This window comes from Nannobrachium achirus (genome assembly GCF_963921795.1).
Source record: "Nannobrachium achirus genome assembly, chromosome: 19".
In the NCBI taxonomy this organism is placed as follows: domain Eukaryota; kingdom Metazoa; phylum Chordata; class Actinopteri; order Myctophiformes; family Myctophidae; genus Nannobrachium; species Nannobrachium achirus.
The window spans coordinates 18,396,980-18,418,186 of NC_137826.1; the positions used below are offsets into that span (position 1 = coordinate 18,396,980).

The 21,207-nt window shown below is 41.8% G+C and overlaps 1 protein-coding gene across 2 annotated transcripts in view; it reads right to left on the bottom strand.

Annotated features, from left to right (window-relative positions):
* uimc1 (ubiquitin interaction motif containing 1) overlaps positions 1-21,122 on the bottom strand; it is a 29,850-nt gene extending 8,728 nt beyond the window's left edge. The window contains exons 1-17 of one of the 2 annotated variants that reach the window (XM_080749075.1): positions 21,074-21,122; positions 19,120-19,239; positions 17,368-17,449; positions 16,471-16,592; positions 13,107-13,257; positions 12,437-12,609; positions 10,695-11,876; positions 10,110-10,213; positions 8,446-8,707; positions 7,903-8,007; positions 7,629-7,684; positions 7,253-7,355; positions 6,315-6,507; positions 5,530-5,597; positions 4,981-5,092; positions 3,813-3,910; positions 1,623-1,941 (exon numbers count right to left, since the gene is read on the bottom strand). In XM_080749075.1, coding sequence (XP_080605201.1) covers positions 1,623-1,941; positions 3,813-3,910; positions 4,981-5,092; positions 5,530-5,597; positions 6,315-6,507; positions 7,253-7,355; positions 7,629-7,684; positions 7,903-8,007; positions 8,446-8,707; positions 10,110-10,213; positions 10,695-11,876; positions 12,437-12,609; positions 13,107-13,257; positions 16,471-16,592; positions 17,368-17,449; positions 19,120-19,209 — 3,220 coding nt within the window. In that variant the 5' untranslated portion in view covers positions 19,210-19,239; positions 21,074-21,122. Of the gene's footprint in view, positions 1-1,622; positions 1,942-3,812; positions 3,911-4,980; positions 5,093-5,529; positions 5,598-6,314; positions 6,517-7,252; positions 7,356-7,628; positions 7,685-7,902; positions 8,008-8,445; positions 8,708-10,109; positions 10,214-10,694; positions 11,877-12,436; positions 12,610-13,106; positions 13,258-16,470; positions 16,593-17,367; positions 17,450-19,119; positions 19,240-21,073 lie in introns of both variants that reach the window. The other variant, XM_080749074.1, reaches the window with a different exon arrangement.
* Between the last annotated feature and the right edge of the window lie 85 nt (positions 21,123-21,207).

Here is a 21,207-nt window from a genome sequence, read left to right on the forward strand (position 1 = left end):
CAAAGGAAAAACATCTAGGTGATATTAATAAAAAGGGAAGACAAAGGTACAGTAGTTACATTGCAAAACAGGGGTTTTCCCCGAAAATATATGTTTTAATTTGTTTAATCCCAGTGGGACAGAATCACTATTGCAGATTCTTTTATAGTGGAAGTGGATGGGATTTTTTTTTTCGTCATAGCCTCATTACAGCTGTATAAAGTACCAAAAAAAACACATCTACGTGATATTAATAAAAAGGGAAGAAAAAGGTACAGTAATTACATAGCAAAACAGTAATTTTCCCCCGAAAATATATGTTTTAATTAGTTTAATCCTCTGGATCAGAGAGAGAATAGAAATAGAAAAAGAAAGCGCATTGCATCTTGGGTAGGAAGAGGAGAACTATAATCTGTTCTCCTCACATAATAGGCTGGCTTTTCGTAATTCTGCCCATTTAAAATATATGTACCCAATCGTAACTAGTTAGACCATTGATAAGGTCCATGTGAACTAGTTTGTTGAAGCTTATTCATTATGATGAGCGAGATCGCCCCCTACTGCCGCGGCCGTACTGGACGAAGGTCGTGCTCCGCACTGCGGACAGTTGCTGAAAGCCTGAAACAACATTCTCCACTGAACAAACTCCACCCCCGATAGCAAAAAGTGAATGGTTTTTTCTGGTTGGCCAGTCAGGGAGTCTCAGGGACCAATCAGAAGGCTGACAAACGGTGAATTGTGACAGGCCTATAGGTAGAGAGAAACTAATTCTCATTCTACTACTCTGCACACCAAAATGTGGAATGCCGCGACACCATCAATTAGATGTATATCACTGGTTTCTTTCAAAATTTGTCTAAGGAAAAAAAACATCTATCATGAGACCAAAATGTACATTTCCAATCTCTTTAACACATTCCCCGCCATTTAACAATACCTTCGTACTCTATGGTGCCTCTGGTCTCCATAGACTTCCATGTAATTCATAGTGCACGGATCATGCACACCCATGCCTAGATAATGCACCACGTGTGTCCACATTGCTCACAGCTTTCAAACAAAAAAATCCAAATGGAAATCCGTTCAGGCATTCATGAGATACAAGCCATTATGTTTTCCTAAAATGTAAACAAAGATGGCTGCCATGTTTGATAGATGGGGTTGCTATGGGGGTTAAACATGCAATTTCGCGATTTCTATCATGCCTACTACATTTTTTGGGTTTTTTTTTTTCTTTTTTTCAAAATGGCGGAAATTCTCGGGACTATCGGGCCTGGCAGGGAAAGACATTGAAATAATCTCGGGACTATCGGGCCTGGCATGCAATGAGTTAATAGTGTTTGTTGATTACTTATTTTGTTGATTTTTATCCTATGTTAATGAATTTAATACAGAGGACCACAATGGAAACAAGTCCCCAGGAAATGTTTGTGTAATTATGTTATCCTTTTAGCTTTTAATGTCTTGCTCACAGTGTGTCACTTCTTGTACATTTGCTATTTTTTGTTTTTACATTTTTGAAAAACAGTTTGAGGGTCCTTGGCATGAACACATTTCGAGAACTACTGATTTAGAAGTAATTTGTGGAATCAGCCTCAGGTCTTGATGGGCTTATAAACTATTCAATCAATTAATCTCTCCACCTTGGAGGTGGTCGGCAGCCGTCAAGGCAAAGTGTCCTCCTCCACCTCCTCCCTCCTCCTCCTCCACCCCGTAGCAGGTGGCTGCGTGCATCTCGATCTGGTCCAGGGGGAAGGAGGCCTGACAGAGAGGACAGGCCATGGTGGAGGAGGCCTGGCTCTGTGGAGAACATCGTGGCCCCGGTGGGTCTGAGGGAACACGCGACGAGGAGCCCCGGAGAGCTGTCGCCATTGTCTCTTCCTCTTCGTCCTCTCTCGCCCTCTTCTCCTTAGTAGGGCTGCCGCCTGTCCAGGATTCACCCCGACGCTTCAGGAATGAAGTCTGGTCAGAAAAAAAAGATACAAGAATTTTTTACATTAGTGTTGCTTAAAGAGGCACTAATGCAAGTTGTTTTAATCTGTATGGTAGAGTATGTTAATATACATTTGGGGTGGTTGTATTTTGGAGAGCGGTCTCCTTGCTCTATTGAGACATTTAGGTCTCACCTAGACACAGGTTCTGACACAAAGTTTGACCTGATGACCAAGATTCAATTTATCCCCTGAGCAAGGAGGAAGGCTCTATTAGCTAAATGGTAAAATGTCAGCAATTGCGCAGGAAAAAGTATTCAAATCCGGGGGAGAAGAGGAAATGAACATAGTGCAGCTTTCATTGATTCTCAATCATTTTCAGGACCCCTAGTTTGCTATGCACTAGGCCAGTGGTTCTCAAACTGTGGTACGTGTACCACATGGTGGTACTCAGGAGTTTCCCAAAAATAAGAAAAAATACATAAGTGGAGTGAAATATTTATATTATACTGCAGGTAGTTCTTCTAACCAAGCAATTGATTGAAATAGGCTCTCCAGCTGTGCTGAAATGAGCATGAGGACACACCTAGCTGTTAGTAGAGGGTTTGAGAACGGATTGGTCACATTAGAAATATCAGTTTGCATGGGAAGTTCACAAATAGATAAATCTGTTTGATGACCAGGTCATCAAATTATTGGCTTAGAAATGCAACAAAAACTAAAAAATCTCCATGAATTCAACGAATAAATTGGCCTCCTGTGTTGCATATATGGGGTGCGTCTACACACCTGTATTTTAACACATATGGTGGTACTTGGAGAGACATATTTTCTGAGGTGGTACTTGGCGTAAAAAGTTTGAGAATCACTGCACTAGGCCATGGACCCCATTTGAGAATATGTATTTTTTAAATCTCTGGGACCCCCCCTACACTGTAACATCCTAAATTCTAATTCAAAAGGATTACGGGACAGTCCCTTTTGTACACTCCCAAGTTACAAACCTGTAAAAAGGTACATTTTGTTATTTTAGCAAGGAACCCACTGGGACCAGTGGCTCAGCTCAGCCACTTGAACTCTAGAGTCCCTATTGGAGGCCTAATAATTTGCAAAAACGTAATATTGCAAATAATACGTTGTGAGTGAATAAGTTATTTTCTAGATGTCAGCCATCACTGTATTTTAAGTGGTAATATCTCATCATTCTTTTGTCAAGGTTATGCTATTATGGAACAAGTTCACCATCAAATAGTCTTTTTGTATGACTGCCACTATTATATTCTTATTCTGTCATGCACAGGGCTTATTTCAACAAGCTTGCCAGGTCACATACCTGGAATGCCTTCTTAAAATATGGAACAGGCACTGAAAGTAAAAATAGCTATACTGAGTCTTAGTCTGACTTACCCAGTTTCTTAGCTTTGTACTGTACGTGACCAGGTACTGGAACACAAAGTACTGAGGTGGCAACCCTATTCCTTACACATAAGTAAAGCATTTGTTTTGGTAAAAGAGGAGTCAGAAAAACCTGGGCCAAAATGTGTAGGGTGCAGTCACACCTGGCCTGAGTCAAACTAATTACACTGGGTGTGACTACACACCAGTTGCGCCTCACCCATTGAGGAGAATGGAAGTGTGCACCATTGGCGAAGCTTGGAATGCAGCATCTTCTCTATTTTAACCATTTAGGTCACATTTAGTCGACAATGGTCTCTATAGTAAACTCTGCATTTTCATTTTTTATTCTGCATCTACACAGAGACTCATGAGTGAATGAAATGCTATTATTAAAAAGTGCTATTATTTGATGCACGGATGTAAATGAGAACTTTGGTCCAGTTATGGTCTTTTCCCTACTATGCCATGAAATCATAAAATATAAAAACAAATATATATAAATACATTAAACACTTCTGCCTCTTCTTCCATCGTTTCATCCTGTCCTCCATCAGGGCTGGCCACAATCATGTCCTCCTGTTCTTTCTCTTCATCTGCTGGGGCTGAAAATGGAGACAAAATGGCCTTGTTTTTGTTTTCTTTACATAATCCAGCATTCTATCCAATATTAATCATTATAATATCAATGTATGTGTCGTCATGGCATCAGGCACACAAACAAATCAGTCCGCTCTATATATGGCCACAGAAGGGGGCAAGCCCATATCTGGGCATACCGATGACATCAGGGGTCTCCATATATATGGGCATATGAGTCAGATCTGAGGTGCGACGTCTGTTGTGAGAGGGATGATTTGCTTGGCCCCTGGAAGTGCATGCTTGGAAAGGTTGGACGGCAATGATGTATGTGTGTTTACATATTATGGAATCTTCGCATGCGATTTATAGTCAATGAGCTTAAAACTTGAGCAAAAACGCTGGTATGCAGTAAAAACATCAATGTTTATTTAACTTTGTACACTCCCATAAATGTGATTATACTGTGTATTGACCTTTGAAATCAGCCGAGTCAACATTTCTCCTTCTATAAAGCCCTGCAGTCTCTTGTGATTATGTATGTGACAAGGTATTTGTTTTTTACATAAGTCAGTTGTCATGTGAATATACCAGGGGTGGGCAACTTTGATGATGGCGAGGGCCGCTATATTTCCACCTTCACTCTAGAGGGCCACATTGCATATTTCTACGTCCTACTTTGTCATTCTAGCATACAAAAGAAGCAAAAATAGCTTCTTTTGAATTGGAATCCTGAATAATTTTATTTAATTTTTTTATTGGAATCCTGAAATCAAACATTTTGATTTAATTTCAAACTACCGGTAATTTAGTTATATACTCATGTTAACTTTATGAACCTAAATACAAATACATTGGACATAAAAAGAAATACATTTTAATACTACTATACTAGTCATTAAGTTACTAATATAAACTGACAGAATTAAAGCAGGTCATGTTTGGAATTGTAACAGCTGAAATCAATAATATATCAGTATTCTGGTATTAACCTGAGGGCCGCATTAAGTGAAGGTGGGGGCCGCATGTGGCCCCCGGGCCGCCAGTTGCCCATGTATGGAATATACTGTATTTGCCACCCAAGGCTGAGACGTACCATCAACGTCCATCTCCTCTGGTGTCTGGCGATGCTGGTCAGTGGACTGGGGCTGGACTGGGAGGACCGTCTGGCTCTCTGACGGGGACTGGGACGGACTCTGAGACTGGGGCTAAGGTTCACATCAACAATGAAGAGGGTTTTAATTTGTCACTGAGCTCACTCACACAGGTACATGTGAAATGTTGCTGGGACCTGTCCACAAGACTGTGCTAGCAACCAAAGTACAACATATTACATTTTAATTACATAAAAAGAACAAGACAAATGAGACTGAGATAAGAAGCTAGAAATTACCCATACTATACGTAAAGGGAACTTTAGCAGCAAAACATAACAAACAACAAGAAAACATCACAGCAATGGGTGACGTACAATAGGGAATGTACAGAAAATACCAAATACCAGTAAGCATCCTACATTAAAACAACACATACTGTAGTTTTACATAGTGAATTACAGAAAAGAAATACAATACAAGTGCATGGAAAATGGGAACACACACACACACACACACACACACACACACACACCCACCCACCCACCCACCTCTGCTTTTGGGCTTGTGGGAATTATCAGCACCTGTGTCTCGTCGTCATCAGGGTCCAGTTGTGTCTCTGAAACAGATTGTAGAACAGCTATGTTCACTATTCTTAGTATAAAATAGTTTATTTTTCTCCTTTGTATACACTGTACTGTAGCGTTTGTTTTTGTTGCTGTTATGCTATGTTGATGAATTGAATACATAGGACCACATTTGGTTTGTGTTATCCTTTTAGCCTTAAAGGTGATACACTTTTCCTATTTTAAAACCTTTTTTTGGGGTCCCACAGACTCCCACTAGCACCTTCTATCCTCACAAAGTCCCATTTCTGACCGTTGTGTCTTTCTCTGGTTTTGGGAAGGCGGAGGTTAAAAGCATCCCACGGGTTCTCAAAACAGGCTGTCTAGATTTGCTGCCGTCGATGACGTCAGCGACGGCCGTTTTTGAAGAAAAACATTTTTTTTTTCAAAACCTTTTTGTTTTCAAAAACATTTTTTTTTTCAAAAAGATTTTGGTGGGGGGGTGGCGCAGTTCAGGCCAAAGGTGGTACTGCAGCTGAAAATGCTCAGAGCCATTCAAAAATGAGAGAGGCTCTCTATTCAGGAGTGGTAATTTAGCCTCAAACCTTTTGAAAAACGTTTTTGGGACTTAAACAATATGACATAAATACTTTTTAAATGCATGGTGTATCACCTTTAATGTCTTACTGTACCACATGCTGTTTACATCTCTGACTAATGCAGCAATGCATAATCGCAATCAATCAATCAAGATATAACTGAGTGTTTACCTGGACACACTTCACAGTCCACACTGTCACCTTCATCTGCTGCGGTGGCTCTCTGCTCCTGGTCCTCCTCCTTCTGGTCCTGCTTCTTGTTCACTGTGTCCTCCTCTTCATCTCTGTTGTCTTCCCCTTCCTCTTTGACGCTGTCCTCCACTTCATCACCGACGTCCTCCTGTTCGTCTTTGATGTCGTCCTCCTGTTCTCGCTTTATTACGATTAATTGCCATTCAAATAATTTGCGATTAACGATGTCATTGTGTTTCTGTCATTGAACATTGTGGATCATTATGAATAACAATTACATTTATTTTAGGCTTTTAGGCTTTGTAAACAAAAGTTGTAAAGGGAAGATATGACAAATTAGCTTGCATATCGAATTACTTTATGCTTTAAAACAGGGGTCTTCAACAGGGGGTCCGGGAACCCTTGGGGGTCCTCAGAGTTACTACAGGGGGTCCTCCAAATCTTTGTGTGATAGAAACTTTTTTTCTCCTTTTTTAAATAAACCACTTGAACGCTAACGTCCATATTCTGAGAACTTTAGACAAAAATAGCAGATCTAGCTGCGAGGCGTTGTGAGCTTGTAGATCGGCTATTTTCGGCAAAGAGGTTTGGTGTAGAGGGGAAAAAAGAGCACACTAAGTACAGAGTGAAAGGTCAAGTTTATTAAGTATTGATGGTTCAAGTGGTTAAATGTCTGAAAATACAAATTGACATGAATCCAAAATATACTGATGATCATGATTGTGCTGTCAAACGATGAAACTATATGGAATCTGGGGGTCCCGGCTTCATCTCTCTCTCAGCTAAGGGGTGCTTGGCCTGAAAACATTGAAGACCCCTGCTTTAAAAACCTCTGCTTTAAAAAAAAGAAAAAAGAAGAAGATGCATATGCACAAAATAATTGCGATTAGGTAATCATTTGTGAGTGACAGGTCTACCTGTTCGACGTCGTTCTTCTCCTCCTCCTCGTTCTCTTCTCTCTCTGGTGAAGATGCCGACGTGCTTTTTGCTCTTCTTTTAGGTCGTAATCGGAGGCCACGTCTGCAATCCAATGTCATCAGATTCAATCAACATGCAAGTTATGTTGGTTTATTTCAATGTTTCAACGGTTTGAGTCAAGAGGCACCGTGGACGATTTAAAACCCTGGTCTCCCTGTCCTAGCCAGTGGTGGGCAGGCACTTAGCAGAACACCTGCCCAACATGTTCTGCTAAAATTCATTGTAAATTTATATCAAGTACAATATCTTTAACAATGTCTTCATTTTCAGGGACGACATTGTTGTCAGACTGAGACTGTTTCCAGTGTGTTTCACCTTCGGGTGGGGCGTCTTATTGGAGATTCAGCAGAAGACTCTGGACTGGGATCTTTCTACAGATAAAACAGTTCATTGCAGTTTTATTAGTCCATAAAATATTTAATTCATAATCATTTAATTAATATAAGATTGAACAGGCAACTTTACCTCAGTGTAATACTAAACAGTATTACATTAAATAATAACACAAAGTGAAACCAAACACACTTTGAGCTTCTGTATTTGGAGACACTTTGTGCTTTTTAGATTAAAATGAAGAATGAATAATTACCTCTGGCTGTGGCACAATGGGTTCACCCCATACGGCCTTTCTCAGCAAACCTCTCTGAGCCCGTTTCAGACTCTTCTCATAGAACTCCAGCTGGTCCACAATCACCTGATAACAACACACCACATCACCATCTCTTTATGCAGCACCTCCGCCAGATCCACTTAACATTATTGCCTTTAACCCATTAAAACCGGGAAAGCATATGTGTCATTTTAGATTTTATTTGTATATATTGTAGCACATTGGTTGTATATATTGTAGCACATAGCAAGCTCACTGTATCTTTTCTTTTTGTGTGTATGTCTGTTTGTTAAAGAAAATAAGGAAGCACTGTTTAAGTAGTTAATTTGAAAAAGAATTATGGCTTGTCCTGTGCTTGACGCTATAAGCTTGTAGATCAGCAATTTTATATCACTTTTTTACAAAAATGTTTAACTCAAATCTTTGCTTCTGGGGGTTCCTGGCACAAAATATTTTGAGATTGGGTCAGCGGGCAAATACATACGGTATACGGTCATTTCAAACCCCAATATCCATCCATACCTCTGTGTAGTTGTCCGGGTCGCAGCCCGGCGGGCAGAAAGGAACCCCCCAGCAGTAGCACACCATCACTCCTCCTCCAGCCTCCAGTGTGTGGGCAGGCAGCCGCCTGGCAAGCCCCTGGCTTGGACTGGGCTTGGGCTCGTTCTGTGGTTGAGGAGCGACAGCTCCCTGGCTATCACTTCTCCCTGGCAGCCAGTGGAGACGGTTGGAGGCACGAGGAGATGAAGGGCCAGGGGAACTACTCTCCACGTCTCTCCTGAGACTGAGAGACAGAGACGGAAGAAGTACATACATTTTTTAAGTAAAAGTAAAAGCAAAACCACAATGTAAAAATACTCGGTTACAAGTAAAAGTCCAGAATAAAAATGTTACTTGAGTTAAAGGTTTGGCATCAAAATATACTTCAAGTACTAAAGTAAAAGTAGGCATTAATGCAGAATGTCCCATTCCTCAGGTTACAAATGCATAAAACTCTTTTGAAAATAGCTGTTTGTGAGCTTGTAGATTGACTATTTTCTCTCTATATATGTGGGGCTTTTCTGCCTTTATTGATAGTGTATAGTGGAGAAGGACAGGAAAAAGGGAGAGAGAGAGAAATGGGGAGAGACAATAGTGGCGTTTCCATAAAGCCTCTTAATGCGCATTTAAGGCTTATTCGCGAAATCTTTTTATGGAAACACTTCAAAATGCGAATAAACTTTCATTATCCGCAAAATAATGTATCCGCTTGGAGGAGGTGGATTTTGAGGCTTTATCGTATAAACTAAATGCGCATTTGTTAATGGAAACGGGTCAGACAATAAATGTAAATAAATTATGACGTTCTGGTCCATATCGTCCTCCTATAACACTTTCCCCTGCCGCTTAATTAAAGTCCATTGTATAGCGTTAGTCTACAAAACAAACTGGTTGTTACACACAGAGTGACCCTTCGTCATCACACCGTGTTGCGCGTGCCAAAAGTGGCCGATCTACAAGGTCACAGCAGCTCGCATCTGCGACGCTGCAGGATGCAGTCTGCCCGGAGTACTCAACCCGGCGGTGGGCCAGCCGCCTCGGCTCGGGGACGCCCCTCGGAGCGCCCCCGCCGGGGTCGCTTGCTCTGTGCCCCCGCTGGGCGCACTTTCTCCGCGGCGGTGTGTCGCGACCGGCTCTGGGTCGGGATGAGTGTGTAGCGAGTCACAGCAGTGCTCACGTCTCTCGGTCTGAAAAAAATCAGCCCCATCCCAGCTCTGTGCACTGTGTGCCCGCAGGAAGTATTTACAGCACGTCGGTCAGACGGACCCAGGCAGGATCTCCCAAGAATCGCATTTCATCAGTTTAATGGAAACAGGCTAAATTCGCTTTGTCTTAATACGCATTTCTGATAATTCGCTTCCCTAATTCGAATAAGTTTATGGAAACATGGCTAATGACATGCATCAAACATCATCAGAAATTTTCATGTCAGGTTTTGCTGTCAGGACATGGGAAAATGTAAAAAAGAATATCACAATGAGTTGTTTTAGCTATTCCTTTTACAATTTTGGACACATTTAAAAGAAAAATTCTATTATTGTCACAATACAATGTTATCATCACAAAAAAGTTGTGATATTGGTAAAAAAGTTGTGATATTTGATTTTGTTCATACAGTATCACCCGTGGTATGTTTGTGCCCCTACCGGTGTCTGGGGCCGAGACTCTTGTAGTTGGGGGAGAAACTGTGGATGTTTGGCCGGAGAAGGGATCTCTCCGCTGGGAAGACAGGGCTGAGAGAGATCCTTGACTGGGGGACAACAGGATGCATGTTGCAATGGAATAACAGGAACATTTACAGTACAAATATATAACAATGTAGAGCCATTTCATTTTAATGGTAGTGTTTGTTCAGTAACAGGAGTTGCCATGTTTCTCCAGCTCTTTACAAAACAGTAAATGCATATTCAGGTCAGCATACCAATTTTATCCAATCAGGATAGTGACATTGAAATGGGAAGTGAGGACACACAAAGTGAGCAAACACAAAACTGGAACAGTTTAAAAATTAAGCTAATAAAACTGTACACTCTCCTGACCTAAAAATGAATTTTCTGTTAATCAAGAGAGCTGGAGAGAGATAGAGACTTATGTTACTGAATAAACCACTCTATAGCACTACCAGAATTACTATCAGAATATAGTGCGTTAACCTTTTAACAAAACCCTTTTTTGTATTAACCAAAAGAATATCACTTGAAGGTTGCATTTGGGTGCCATTTAAGCTTTACCTTCCAACTGGTCCATTCCGAGTCTCTCTCCGAGTCTGAGAATAAAGGACTGTTTGGTATAGTTGGACTTTTGGGGAAAGTTGGGCTCTTGGACGAAATGAGACTTTCAGAGTCCGTTTGGCTTCTGGGGACGGTCGGGCTCCTGGAGAGCGAGATGTTTGGCTTACAGGCCAACGAAGGCCTGAGACCTTGGCTCGCCCGGCCAAATACTGGGCTTGTCGTATTAATACTCTGAACCTTCACTTCTTCTTCCTCCGAGTTGGTCTCTGAGAGGATAGGAGTCCTGGGACTTCTGGAGAACGTCGGGGTATTAGGTATGTTGGGGTACTTCTTGGAGACGGCCGGGTCTCTCGGGAAGGTTGGACTCCCGGAGAGGTTTGGTTTACAGGCCAACGACGGTCTCTGATTTAGGCTCGGTCTGCCGAACACCGGGCTTGTTGCTGCGTGATCCTGCTCTACCAGAACATCGTCTTCTGGGTCAGACTCCGATAATAACAGAGTTTTTGGAAGTGGTCGGCTGCTCTCAGTCAAATTCTCAGTGCTTTTGGGGAATGTTGGACTCGTGTTGGACAGAGATTGGTTGGGTTTGCAGACTAATGAGGGTTTCTTGTTTTTTTGGCTGACCTTGCCAAACACCGGACTGGTGTTGGAATAGTCCTGGCTCAGTGGCTGAGTGTCTACGTCGTCGTCCAGGTCAGCCGCTGAGAATATATCGCTTTTATCAAACAAAAGGCTCTCTGACAAACAAGGGTTCTTGGAGATTCCTTGACTGCCGAGGAACGACGGACTTGGACTGGTCTTGGCGGGGACGACATTCTTGGAGAGAGCTGGACTTTCAGGTAACATCGGGGTCGGTGGGGGCCTCAGGTTTTGGCTAGTCCTACCAAAGATCGGACTTGTGGTGGAAGACCTTGAGTCCTGCTCCCTCTGTCTGCCAGAGAAGACAGGGCTTCTGGGGAAAGTGGGGCTCTGGGACAAAGTGGGGTCTGCGGTTAGGGAAAGACCTTTGGTAAATGTGGGAGTCTTTGGCCGAGACATCAAATTCTCCTGAGAGCACGAGACAGACCCCGACTGGCAGGTCGCCAGTAACTCCTGGCTCATCTTGGTGCAGACTAAAGAAGGTCTGAGGGCCTCCGGAGGGGGCAGCTGGGAGGAAGACGGATGCTGGGTGCAGTCAAAGTCCTGGGATTGGTGGGCCGAAGTGAAGATTTTACATGCAAACATACGACAAACAAGGATACATTGAGATTAGGACATATCTTATGCAAAGAACAGATGAGAAATTAACTTGTTGTTCACTACACTTTCCATAAGTTTGTTGATTAGGGCTGTGCAATATATCAGTATTATACTGATATCGGCATACTGTAGCGTGTCCTACTTAAAGGCCCGCTGACACGCCCCGAAAATATAATAGTATGATATTATAGTGTGTCACGTGGTCTCTCTGACAACAACAGCTGACCAGTACAGTAAGTAGTCTAAGTACAGTCAATTAATTTGAATGGCTTATAATTGCGCATTCTCACAATGAAATCATAAACATATTAACTAATATTTTAAGATTACTTTTTAAAGTGACAGTATCCCTTTAGATGACAGTCCTACTTTAAGCACACGGTAATGCGCTTTGTATAAATGTGCTATTGAAATGCACTATTTGCGGTTTAATTACTATTATCAGATCTAATGTCCTCTTGAATGTCACTTTAAACAAGAATGACAGTACGTGTTCCGCAGACCTGTGTGGTGGGCGGCTCAGAGAGCTGAGAGGAGGAGGGGAAAGGAGACGTCTGAGTGAAGATCTTCTGGGTCTGAGACAGGTCCGGCATCTCTGGCAGGGGGCTGGAATCTTCATCGTTCCTTTTCCTCTTTGTCCTGTTGTTGTTGTTTGTGTCCCCCGGTCCCTTATGGTCTACAAGGACAAACCAAGAAGAGGCAGAGTCAAGGGAGACAAACGACGAGAGAACAGAAGTTCAGTCAGACACTCTATTCAAGATAGGGATGGGACGATATGAAAATGTCATATCACGATTATTGGGAATATGCAGCACAGCAAATAAAAAGGTGAATTGACATTAGTGCATGATGGAGGATGATATCACAACGATAAATTAAATCTCCACGATACGATTATCGTGAGTGTTTTTTTATCACGATATACAGTACGATAATATCGCATGTCGTCCCATCCCTAATTCAAGATGAAAACCTTTTATTGCAACGAAAACGCATTGTATTTGGTGGTGGCTCGGCTCCCGAGAGGGCTGCGAGGCTCCAGAAAAATCAGGACAAGCATGACACAGAGATCTCAACCTCGAAGTAGAGACAAAATCTACGCTCCATCATAGGGTAGAACTAATTCATGTTTTATTTAACTTGAACTCACTATAAGTATAAACCACTGGTTACCTAGTTCCGGGTGGCTTCTCTTCGAGGTGACCTCTAGCCTGGCAGAGGGTCCGGGGTCGTCTGAGCAGAACTCTAGCCTCCGCCTGCCGGGGACGATGTCCAACAGTGGTGACGGGCTCCGGGAGGGAGGGAGAGGCTGTGTCTGGCTCATCTGAGTGGGAACAGAGGACAGGGCTGTCATAATCATGACATGATTGTGTGTGTGTGTGTGTGTGTGTGTGTGTGTGTGTGTGTGGTGTGTGTGGTGGTGCGGGGGGGTGAGCCCAGTATTTAAAATACTGGATGGACTCAGTGATAGAACCAATTTCCCTCTATGGTTGTTAGATCTTGAAAAATGGGACAAACTGAAAATTGAGACCCTGCACACAGAATTTTGCAAATGTTTTCTCATGCCAATAAAGCCCTTTGAATTGAATTGTGTGTGGTGTGGTGGGAGGTGAGCAGTGGGTGCCTGGTGAGAGGGTGTGTGTGTGTGTGTGTGGGAGAGAGAGAGTGTGCCAGGCCTGCTCAACATTGGCCCTTGGTCACCCGGGTCTGGCACTGGTCACCAGCGGTATTGCAGTTCATGAAACAGACATAGTCGCATAGCCAGCCACGTACAGATAAAGTGACTCATTTAACGGGCGGCAGTAGCTGAGTGGTTAGGGAGTCTGCCTGGGGAGCCAGAGCTCCTGGTTGTCACAGGTACGATTCCCAGTAGTGCTGGGCGATTAATCGAAAATGGATCTCGATTCACCTCGAAACATGGATATGCGATCTCATGTCTAATGAGATCACGTTACGGCGGTTCTATGACGTCATGACAATGTGGAAGGGAGATGCGCACACACTGCGTTTTTGAGCAACACTTGACATCTCTCTATCAATACTCTGTTACAAGTAAAAGTCCGGAATTCAAGAGTGGAGTAAAGGTAGGCTACAATATTTGCCTGAGATGTAGTGGAGTAGAAGTATTGAAAATTGGAAATACTCCAGTAAAGTAAAAGTAGGCCTACCTGAAAATAAAGGTTGCTTAAGTACAGCATTTGAGTAATTCTACTTAGTTACTTTGCACTGGACACTGGTACACACTCAGCAACCATGGTAACCACTCCAGTTCATTTAGCCCTTTCATTTTAATCTGTTAACACTGTTATTATAATTTTTTAATTATTTTTAATACAACCAAATGGACCCTTATTTGGTTTCATTTTACGCTCTCAAAAGAATCGTGTGAGAATCGTGATCTAGATTCTCATTTTAGCCAGAATCACCCAGCACTAATTCCCGGTCAGGCAGCTATGTGTCGATAGGATCCTGAGCAAGACCCTTAACCCCTAATTGCTCCCCGAGCGCCACATATGGCTGCTCACTGCTCCTAGTCGTTATAGGATGGGTAATATGCAGAGAATAAGTTTCATGTACCTGTATGTGCAAATGTACTGTGACAAACAACTCCCCAGGGCGTGGGGCCTATATTATTATTTTATTTATTTATTATTATATTATTATTATCTGGTGTAAACCAGATCTTTAAAGAGATCATTTTCTGGCGAGACATTCAGGCGACCTATTTGCCGATTGGCTGTCCAATGTCACATGGTAACCAAGCTAGTTTCATGATTGGGAGCGGCCCTCCAAACGATGGGATGGGGGGTACTGCATTAGGGCCAATAGCAGGGGACTTTACCGCTCCTCCAGGCTATGGAATCCTAGACTGGTGTAATGAAATATTTTGTCCAGCAGGGAGCACCATTCCTTCACACTTCACAGGTCAGGCCCTATAACTCTATGGTCAGGCCCTGTGGTCACACATTTCTGGACACCAATATCTGTGTAACATCCATGCATTTATACAACTGCGAGTCTGCCGCTGCGTGCTTGATTTGGCTGTACACGCTGACTTGTTCATCAGGAAACATGCTCCCTCGTCGATTGGATTTTACAAAACAGACCCGCGTCGTCACATTGAATCCTGTTTAAGAAGAGCTTAAAACACAACTTTCTAATGTTACATTGATGACGTGAGGAACGCTAAAGTCGTCTTGGTTACATAGTAGGCTATGCGAAAATAACAAAGCTCAGAGTCGCAAATTCAATGATCGCTGCATCAGCACACACAAAACACGGGCGTGAGAGAAGTAAATGAATGAAATGGACATCACGTTTAGCCGATTCAACGATTCCAAAAGTCATACGATTGGAAGTTATTGCTACATGCGGCTACATGCGTCTCATGCTGGTTTTGTTAGGCAATAGCCAGGGTCCAGGGAGTGCACAGAATTTTAGAGAGGCATGGGCTGACATTTCTAAAAGGGCCTTTTCATACGGATAAAAGTTAAGGGCTCAAGCCCCTTTTGCTGTATGTGCGCACGTGCCTGGCGACCAGCGCGTCACATTACAGACTTATCATTTCAATCCGTTTCTTTGCAAAAACACATTTCTTTTAGAAAACATTTGTATTCTTGTTTCTCCCAGTGTTATGGTTTTTAATGTGTAAATATAGCACTTCTATTATGGGGAAAAACGTGTGTAGGCCTATTTTCCTTTTTTAAATCGCTAAAATAGCGCATTTTTGAACACATTTCCTTAACGGTTAACGGTTAATTAACTGATAAGGCCTGACGGTTATCGGTTAAGAAAAAATCTCCATTTGGCCATCCCTAGACATATAGCCTACAGTAAGTTAGAATATTATGAAATATACATGAGAAAGAACACCAACACTAACTTCAACACACCAATCCACCAGATTTTAAATTGACTGTGTGTCGATTCTTGTTATCATAGGAGTGGTGTGACCACTGCTCAAAAACAGCTAAAATGCCAAAGCAGGTGAGGAATCTCAAGCTGTTGTTGTAAAGTACTCTTCTGCCATCTAGTGGCTCTTCTTTTAACTGCACTGAGCTCTGAGGACACAGCAGGCTGGACTTCTGATGTATTAGAACTATAAACCTCCCCTCAAATTGACATATTAATATTGAATTGTGCTGTCCAAAATAACAATCACGTCATGCCCCATATGAATGCACCAAGACATGTATAGCCCAGCCAAGAGAATATGCAACATTTTAACGGTTCCGGTTCCTTTGATTCCCTCCTAACAGTTCCCATCGTATTGGGTTCCAAATGGACTCTTGCAGGTCTGTAACTATGTAACCAAATGGACCCCAGAGTTATGATGGTCCTTGAAATTAAAGTTTGAGAACCACCAGCATTGTACTAATTGTATAGCAGTCCACACATAACAGCTCTGACAGTGTGATGAACCGCTCTCCTGATGCCAGCCCTAGGAGAAGACACACACTCACACTCTCCTCGTCCCAGCCCTAGGAGACACACACTCACACTCTCCTCGTCCCAGCCCTAGGAGACACACACTCACACTCTCCTCGATGGCTCTCTGCAGGGCCTCGTCTTCCTCCCGCTGGCGACGCAGAGCAGCGTCACTGGCTTCCTGTTCGCTCAGACGCACCGCCAGGTCAAACATCTCCTCCTCCGTTAGCTCTGAAAACACAACAGATCCTCACAACTCCTCCACTTGTCTACACTTGAATTGTGTGTGTGTCTGCAGTCAAGTCCCAGAGACCCAAAAGCTGGAAGTGAAGCTGTGTTCTGTCCACTGAATTAGATAGGATCACAGACTCAAATCACAGACTGGGGCAGATCTTTCCTGGACCCTGCTACACTGTCTCCCTCTCAGCTTTGCTAGCCTGGCATGGCCACACAAATATCAATGTGAAGATATTTGTCTGGAATCTCTGTGAGGCACCGGCATTTCCAAGGTTCTAATTTTTTTAAGAAATGCCTCTGGTGATAAACCCGCCCCTGGTCCCTCACTATTTCGGACTGTTCGGAGTGAGTGAAATCAAATCACAACTGAGCGGTGCCAGACCAAATCTGCAATGGCAGATTCGGCTGGTTTCCAGGATACAGCTTTGCTGCTGTCTGTCCCTCCTACATTGTCTCCCTCTCAGTTTTGCTACCGTCTGTCTCTCCTACACCTTCTCCTCCTCAGCTTTCCAGCTGTCAGTCTCCCGCTCAGCTTTCCTATGGTCTGTCTCTCCTAAAATGTCTCCCTCTCAACTTTTCTACTCACTGTCTGTCTCTCCTACACAGTCTCTCTCGTTTTTCCTAGTGTCTCCCTGACACATTTCCTACTGTCTGTCTCTCTCAGAGTTAATACTAAAAGGAGAGTTCAGTGTCCATTTAATTAATTAACTAATTAATGAATGAATTATGTTGACATCATTTTGAATGCCCTTGTGAGTCCTGTATGTACCTTTTGGTGCCACTTTACTTTTCGCCTCCCTCTTTCGTTTTGGCCGTGATGTTGTTGCATGACTCAAACTCAAAAACTCAACCTGTGGGAACACAGAACAGAGAGGATTTAATTTTTATTTTTTTATATGCACAGGGGTTGACACTAAGCTCTCAGAGGCACTTGCCCGTCGGGCAAGTACAGGTCATGTTCTACTTGCCCAAAGGTCATGCTCACTTGCCCGAAAAGTAAATCGTCCATTGTAAAATGATTGGCAAGATTGTATTTACAGCTCAATTTAAAACCCATTTCTTTACTTTCTGGGGCTGTGCGGTAAAAAATGTCATACACAATGCCTCCAAATACAAATACCAAATACCTACATAGCTATGATTGAATAGTTCTATGTTTCCACAGACCAGAAGACGGAGCGCTCTGGCAATGTTCAGGTGTTTAGACAGCTATCTGGTGTTGTGTTTATAGACGGTTGCGTCCCCTCTCAAATAAGCACTTGCCCTTTCGGGCAACCTGAAAGCAAACTTCACCTGCCGAAAGTTTTATTTACCTGCCGGGGGCAGGTGGGCAAGCCTTAGTGTCAATGCCTGTATGCAGATATATCTAGTTGTTTGTTGACTAGATCTGGATAAGAACAGCTGCTGAATGCCTAAAATTGTATTGTATTTTGAGAGGATGGTGAATTCTTAGTGAAAGACTACACAGTAGTACACACATACACAGTCACAGACACACCTCAAGTGCACAGCACTTGAACTCAGTATTCATCTAACCTTAAACCCGAAACTAGACGATCTATAAGCTCACAAAGTGTTATATTAAATGGACCCATTTTTACACTCTCAAAATAAGATAAAACACTGAGGATGTTACTGCATGGTGTTTAAATGGTGTTAACTCATTGCATGCCAGGCCCGATAGTCCCGAGATTATTTCAATGTCTTTCCCTGCCAGGCCCGATAGTCCCGAGAATTTCCGCCAATTTTTCAAAAAAAAAAATTTTTCAATTTTTTTTTTGGACCCCAAAAAATGTAGTAGGCATGATAGAAATCGCGAAATTGCATGTTTAACCCCCATAGCAACCCCATCTATCAAACATGGCAGCCATCTTTGTTTACATTTTAGGAAAACATAATGGCTTGTATCTCATGAATGCCTGAACGGATTTCCATTCGGATTTTTTTGTTTGAAAGCTGTGAGCAATGTGGACACACGTGGTGCATTATATAGGCATGGGTGTGCATGATCCGTGCACTATGAATTACATGGACGTCTATGGAGACCAGAGGCACCATAGAGTACGAAGGTATTGTTAAATGGCGGGGAATGTGTTAAAAGCAAAATGAAATGTGATTTGTTAAACTGAGTGTTTCCTACACAGTTAGGACAAAATGAAGAATTATGTTTTGTGCATTTTCTTTTCTAAACCTATGTATTCCAGTTGAAGAAATCGCAGTTTGAGGCTTTAACCTTTGTTTTAATCATTAACCTTGGTTTTTATGAAATGGAAGATGCTTCTGAGCATGCCTTCTATTGCTAGTTTGACCAATTCAACAAATCTATTATATTGCTAGTTTAAACAGTTCAATCAATTACTCTTTCATCTTAAATTAACTAATTTCTACAAGCTCACAATGGGTCGCAGACGCGTTGTGAGCTTGTAAATAGGCTACTTTCCATGGAAGAAGTCCATGGAATCTAAATGACTCAAGTCAGTCGTGGCGACTGAGCACTTTAATCTGTGTGTTTACTGTTTACCTCACTGTCATCACTGACTTCATCCTCTCTCTCCCCCGTGGTTGGCTGTGTACCAGCGCCGTCCTTGTTCACGCGTTTCCTCATAGGCATTTTGACCGTTGTGACTCCGAGTTATCATACCTAATGGAAGGAAAGAAAACATTCCTGATCATCTGCTCATGAATGTTGAACTAAAAGTTCAACTGGACAATATTTTAAATAGCTTCCATAACTCCTGATTGCGTGTTCACAATATGAGCAAAGAAACACATTCAATGTCAAACATTAACAGCATGATTGTCATAGAAACAACGCTTGTTTTCAAGCGTTGTTCAATGGGTAAATTGAGAAAATGTTTTGTATATTTATTAGGGGTGTAACAATATAGTAACTGTATCGAAATATCGTTTCAACTTAAAAAACCGAAGTATATCGAAATGAAAACAGCTAAAATCGAATCGTATCGTTTTATTTTGTATCGTATCGAATCGGCAGTGCAAAGAATCGATTGTATCGATACTACCTTCTTATGCATTGTATTTAGCATTTTTAAGAAGAAAAAATAAAAAGGAGGGGTTTCATTACTTTTCCGTTCCATATAGCTACACTGGTCTATCGATACATGTGTGTAATCACTGGGTTCATGTCAAGGTGCAGGTTTGTCAATATACAATGACCATGTATTTGGCAGATAATCACTGTGTTTACTTATTTATATCCATAATAATACATGTTTCCCTTAAAAACCTGCACTATCCACACCTTTCACACAGATTTAATGTCTTTGATAAATAGTTACTATATCAATTTTAAATCATTGAATCGAATCGTATCGTGTCGCCATGAATGAACCAATATCGTCCATGTATCATATCGTCAACCATGTATCGTGATATGTATCGAAATGCTATTAAAATGTATCGTTACACCCCTAATATTTATGTATAACGACAGAAAGGACAAATGTTGTCCTAATTTGGTTCATAGCACTAATACTCACAATAAAGCTGTCCTTTATTTATACACTTGAACACTTAAACAAACAAATAAAACATCCTATTTTTATTTTTTTTCTTCTTATTTACCGGTACTTTAACTGCCATTTTAGTAGACTGTAGATTTGCTGCTGCAAAGAAAATCTTCTCTCATTGTTAATAATTTATTATGTAAAACAGTCATCTGTGTCATCATGGTATCTGAGTGATCTATGACTGTGTATTATGAAATATTCACGAACGTGCAATATCACAGACATTCTAGGGCTAACAATAGATGTGCTATTTTTAAGAAATGTAATAAACAATAATTAGAACTTTTCTTTTCAAAAATGATTAAAATGTTTGAAGAATCTTGAAAACGTTCACCCATAATGACATGCCAAAATAGGGAGAAAATATAAAAATGTAGTTACTAGCGTTTCTTCACAATGAAATCCCTAATAATAATCAATAATGTCTAAAACAAGTTTCACACTGTTTACAGGGAGTTAGCTGGTTGCTATAGAAATCTGTGAAGTTACATATTAATGACATTGTGTAAAAGATTTGTTGATAAAATGTTTCAAAACAATATTCGGAATATTCCACGTTTTTTTTCTAGATTTCTCTTTTTAAATACTTCCAAGCTTCTGCTGCTGTGTTTGCTGGGGACCCTCTGGAACCCCCTCCCCACCCAAGGAACCCCTGGGGGTCCCCGGACCCCACATTGAGAACCGCGGCGCGAATATAGAGTAATTGTATGTATGCTTGCTGTGTTTGTTTACAGTTGCACAAAAGTGCCATTCAGTTTGAAAACAGACTAGCATCTTTACCAACATTCAACTTGCTTTGATTCATTATTCAAAAACTACAAAACTACCTCCTGTAATGTGGTATAAATGTGGTGTTTTATCGGGACAGATACTTAGGTGTCTGATACAGAAATGTGAGTGAACTTTATCCTCCTGAATGTGTGTTAAGTTGTTTTCAGTACTCACTACACAGTAGCACACTTTCTTCACTTTCGGGCAGCCATGTTTGTTTTCCTGTCCTGTCACGTGACCAAGCAGAACCGCGCCAGTTTCGAAAGGCGGACTACAAATCCCATATGTCCCCCAGGACTACAAATCCC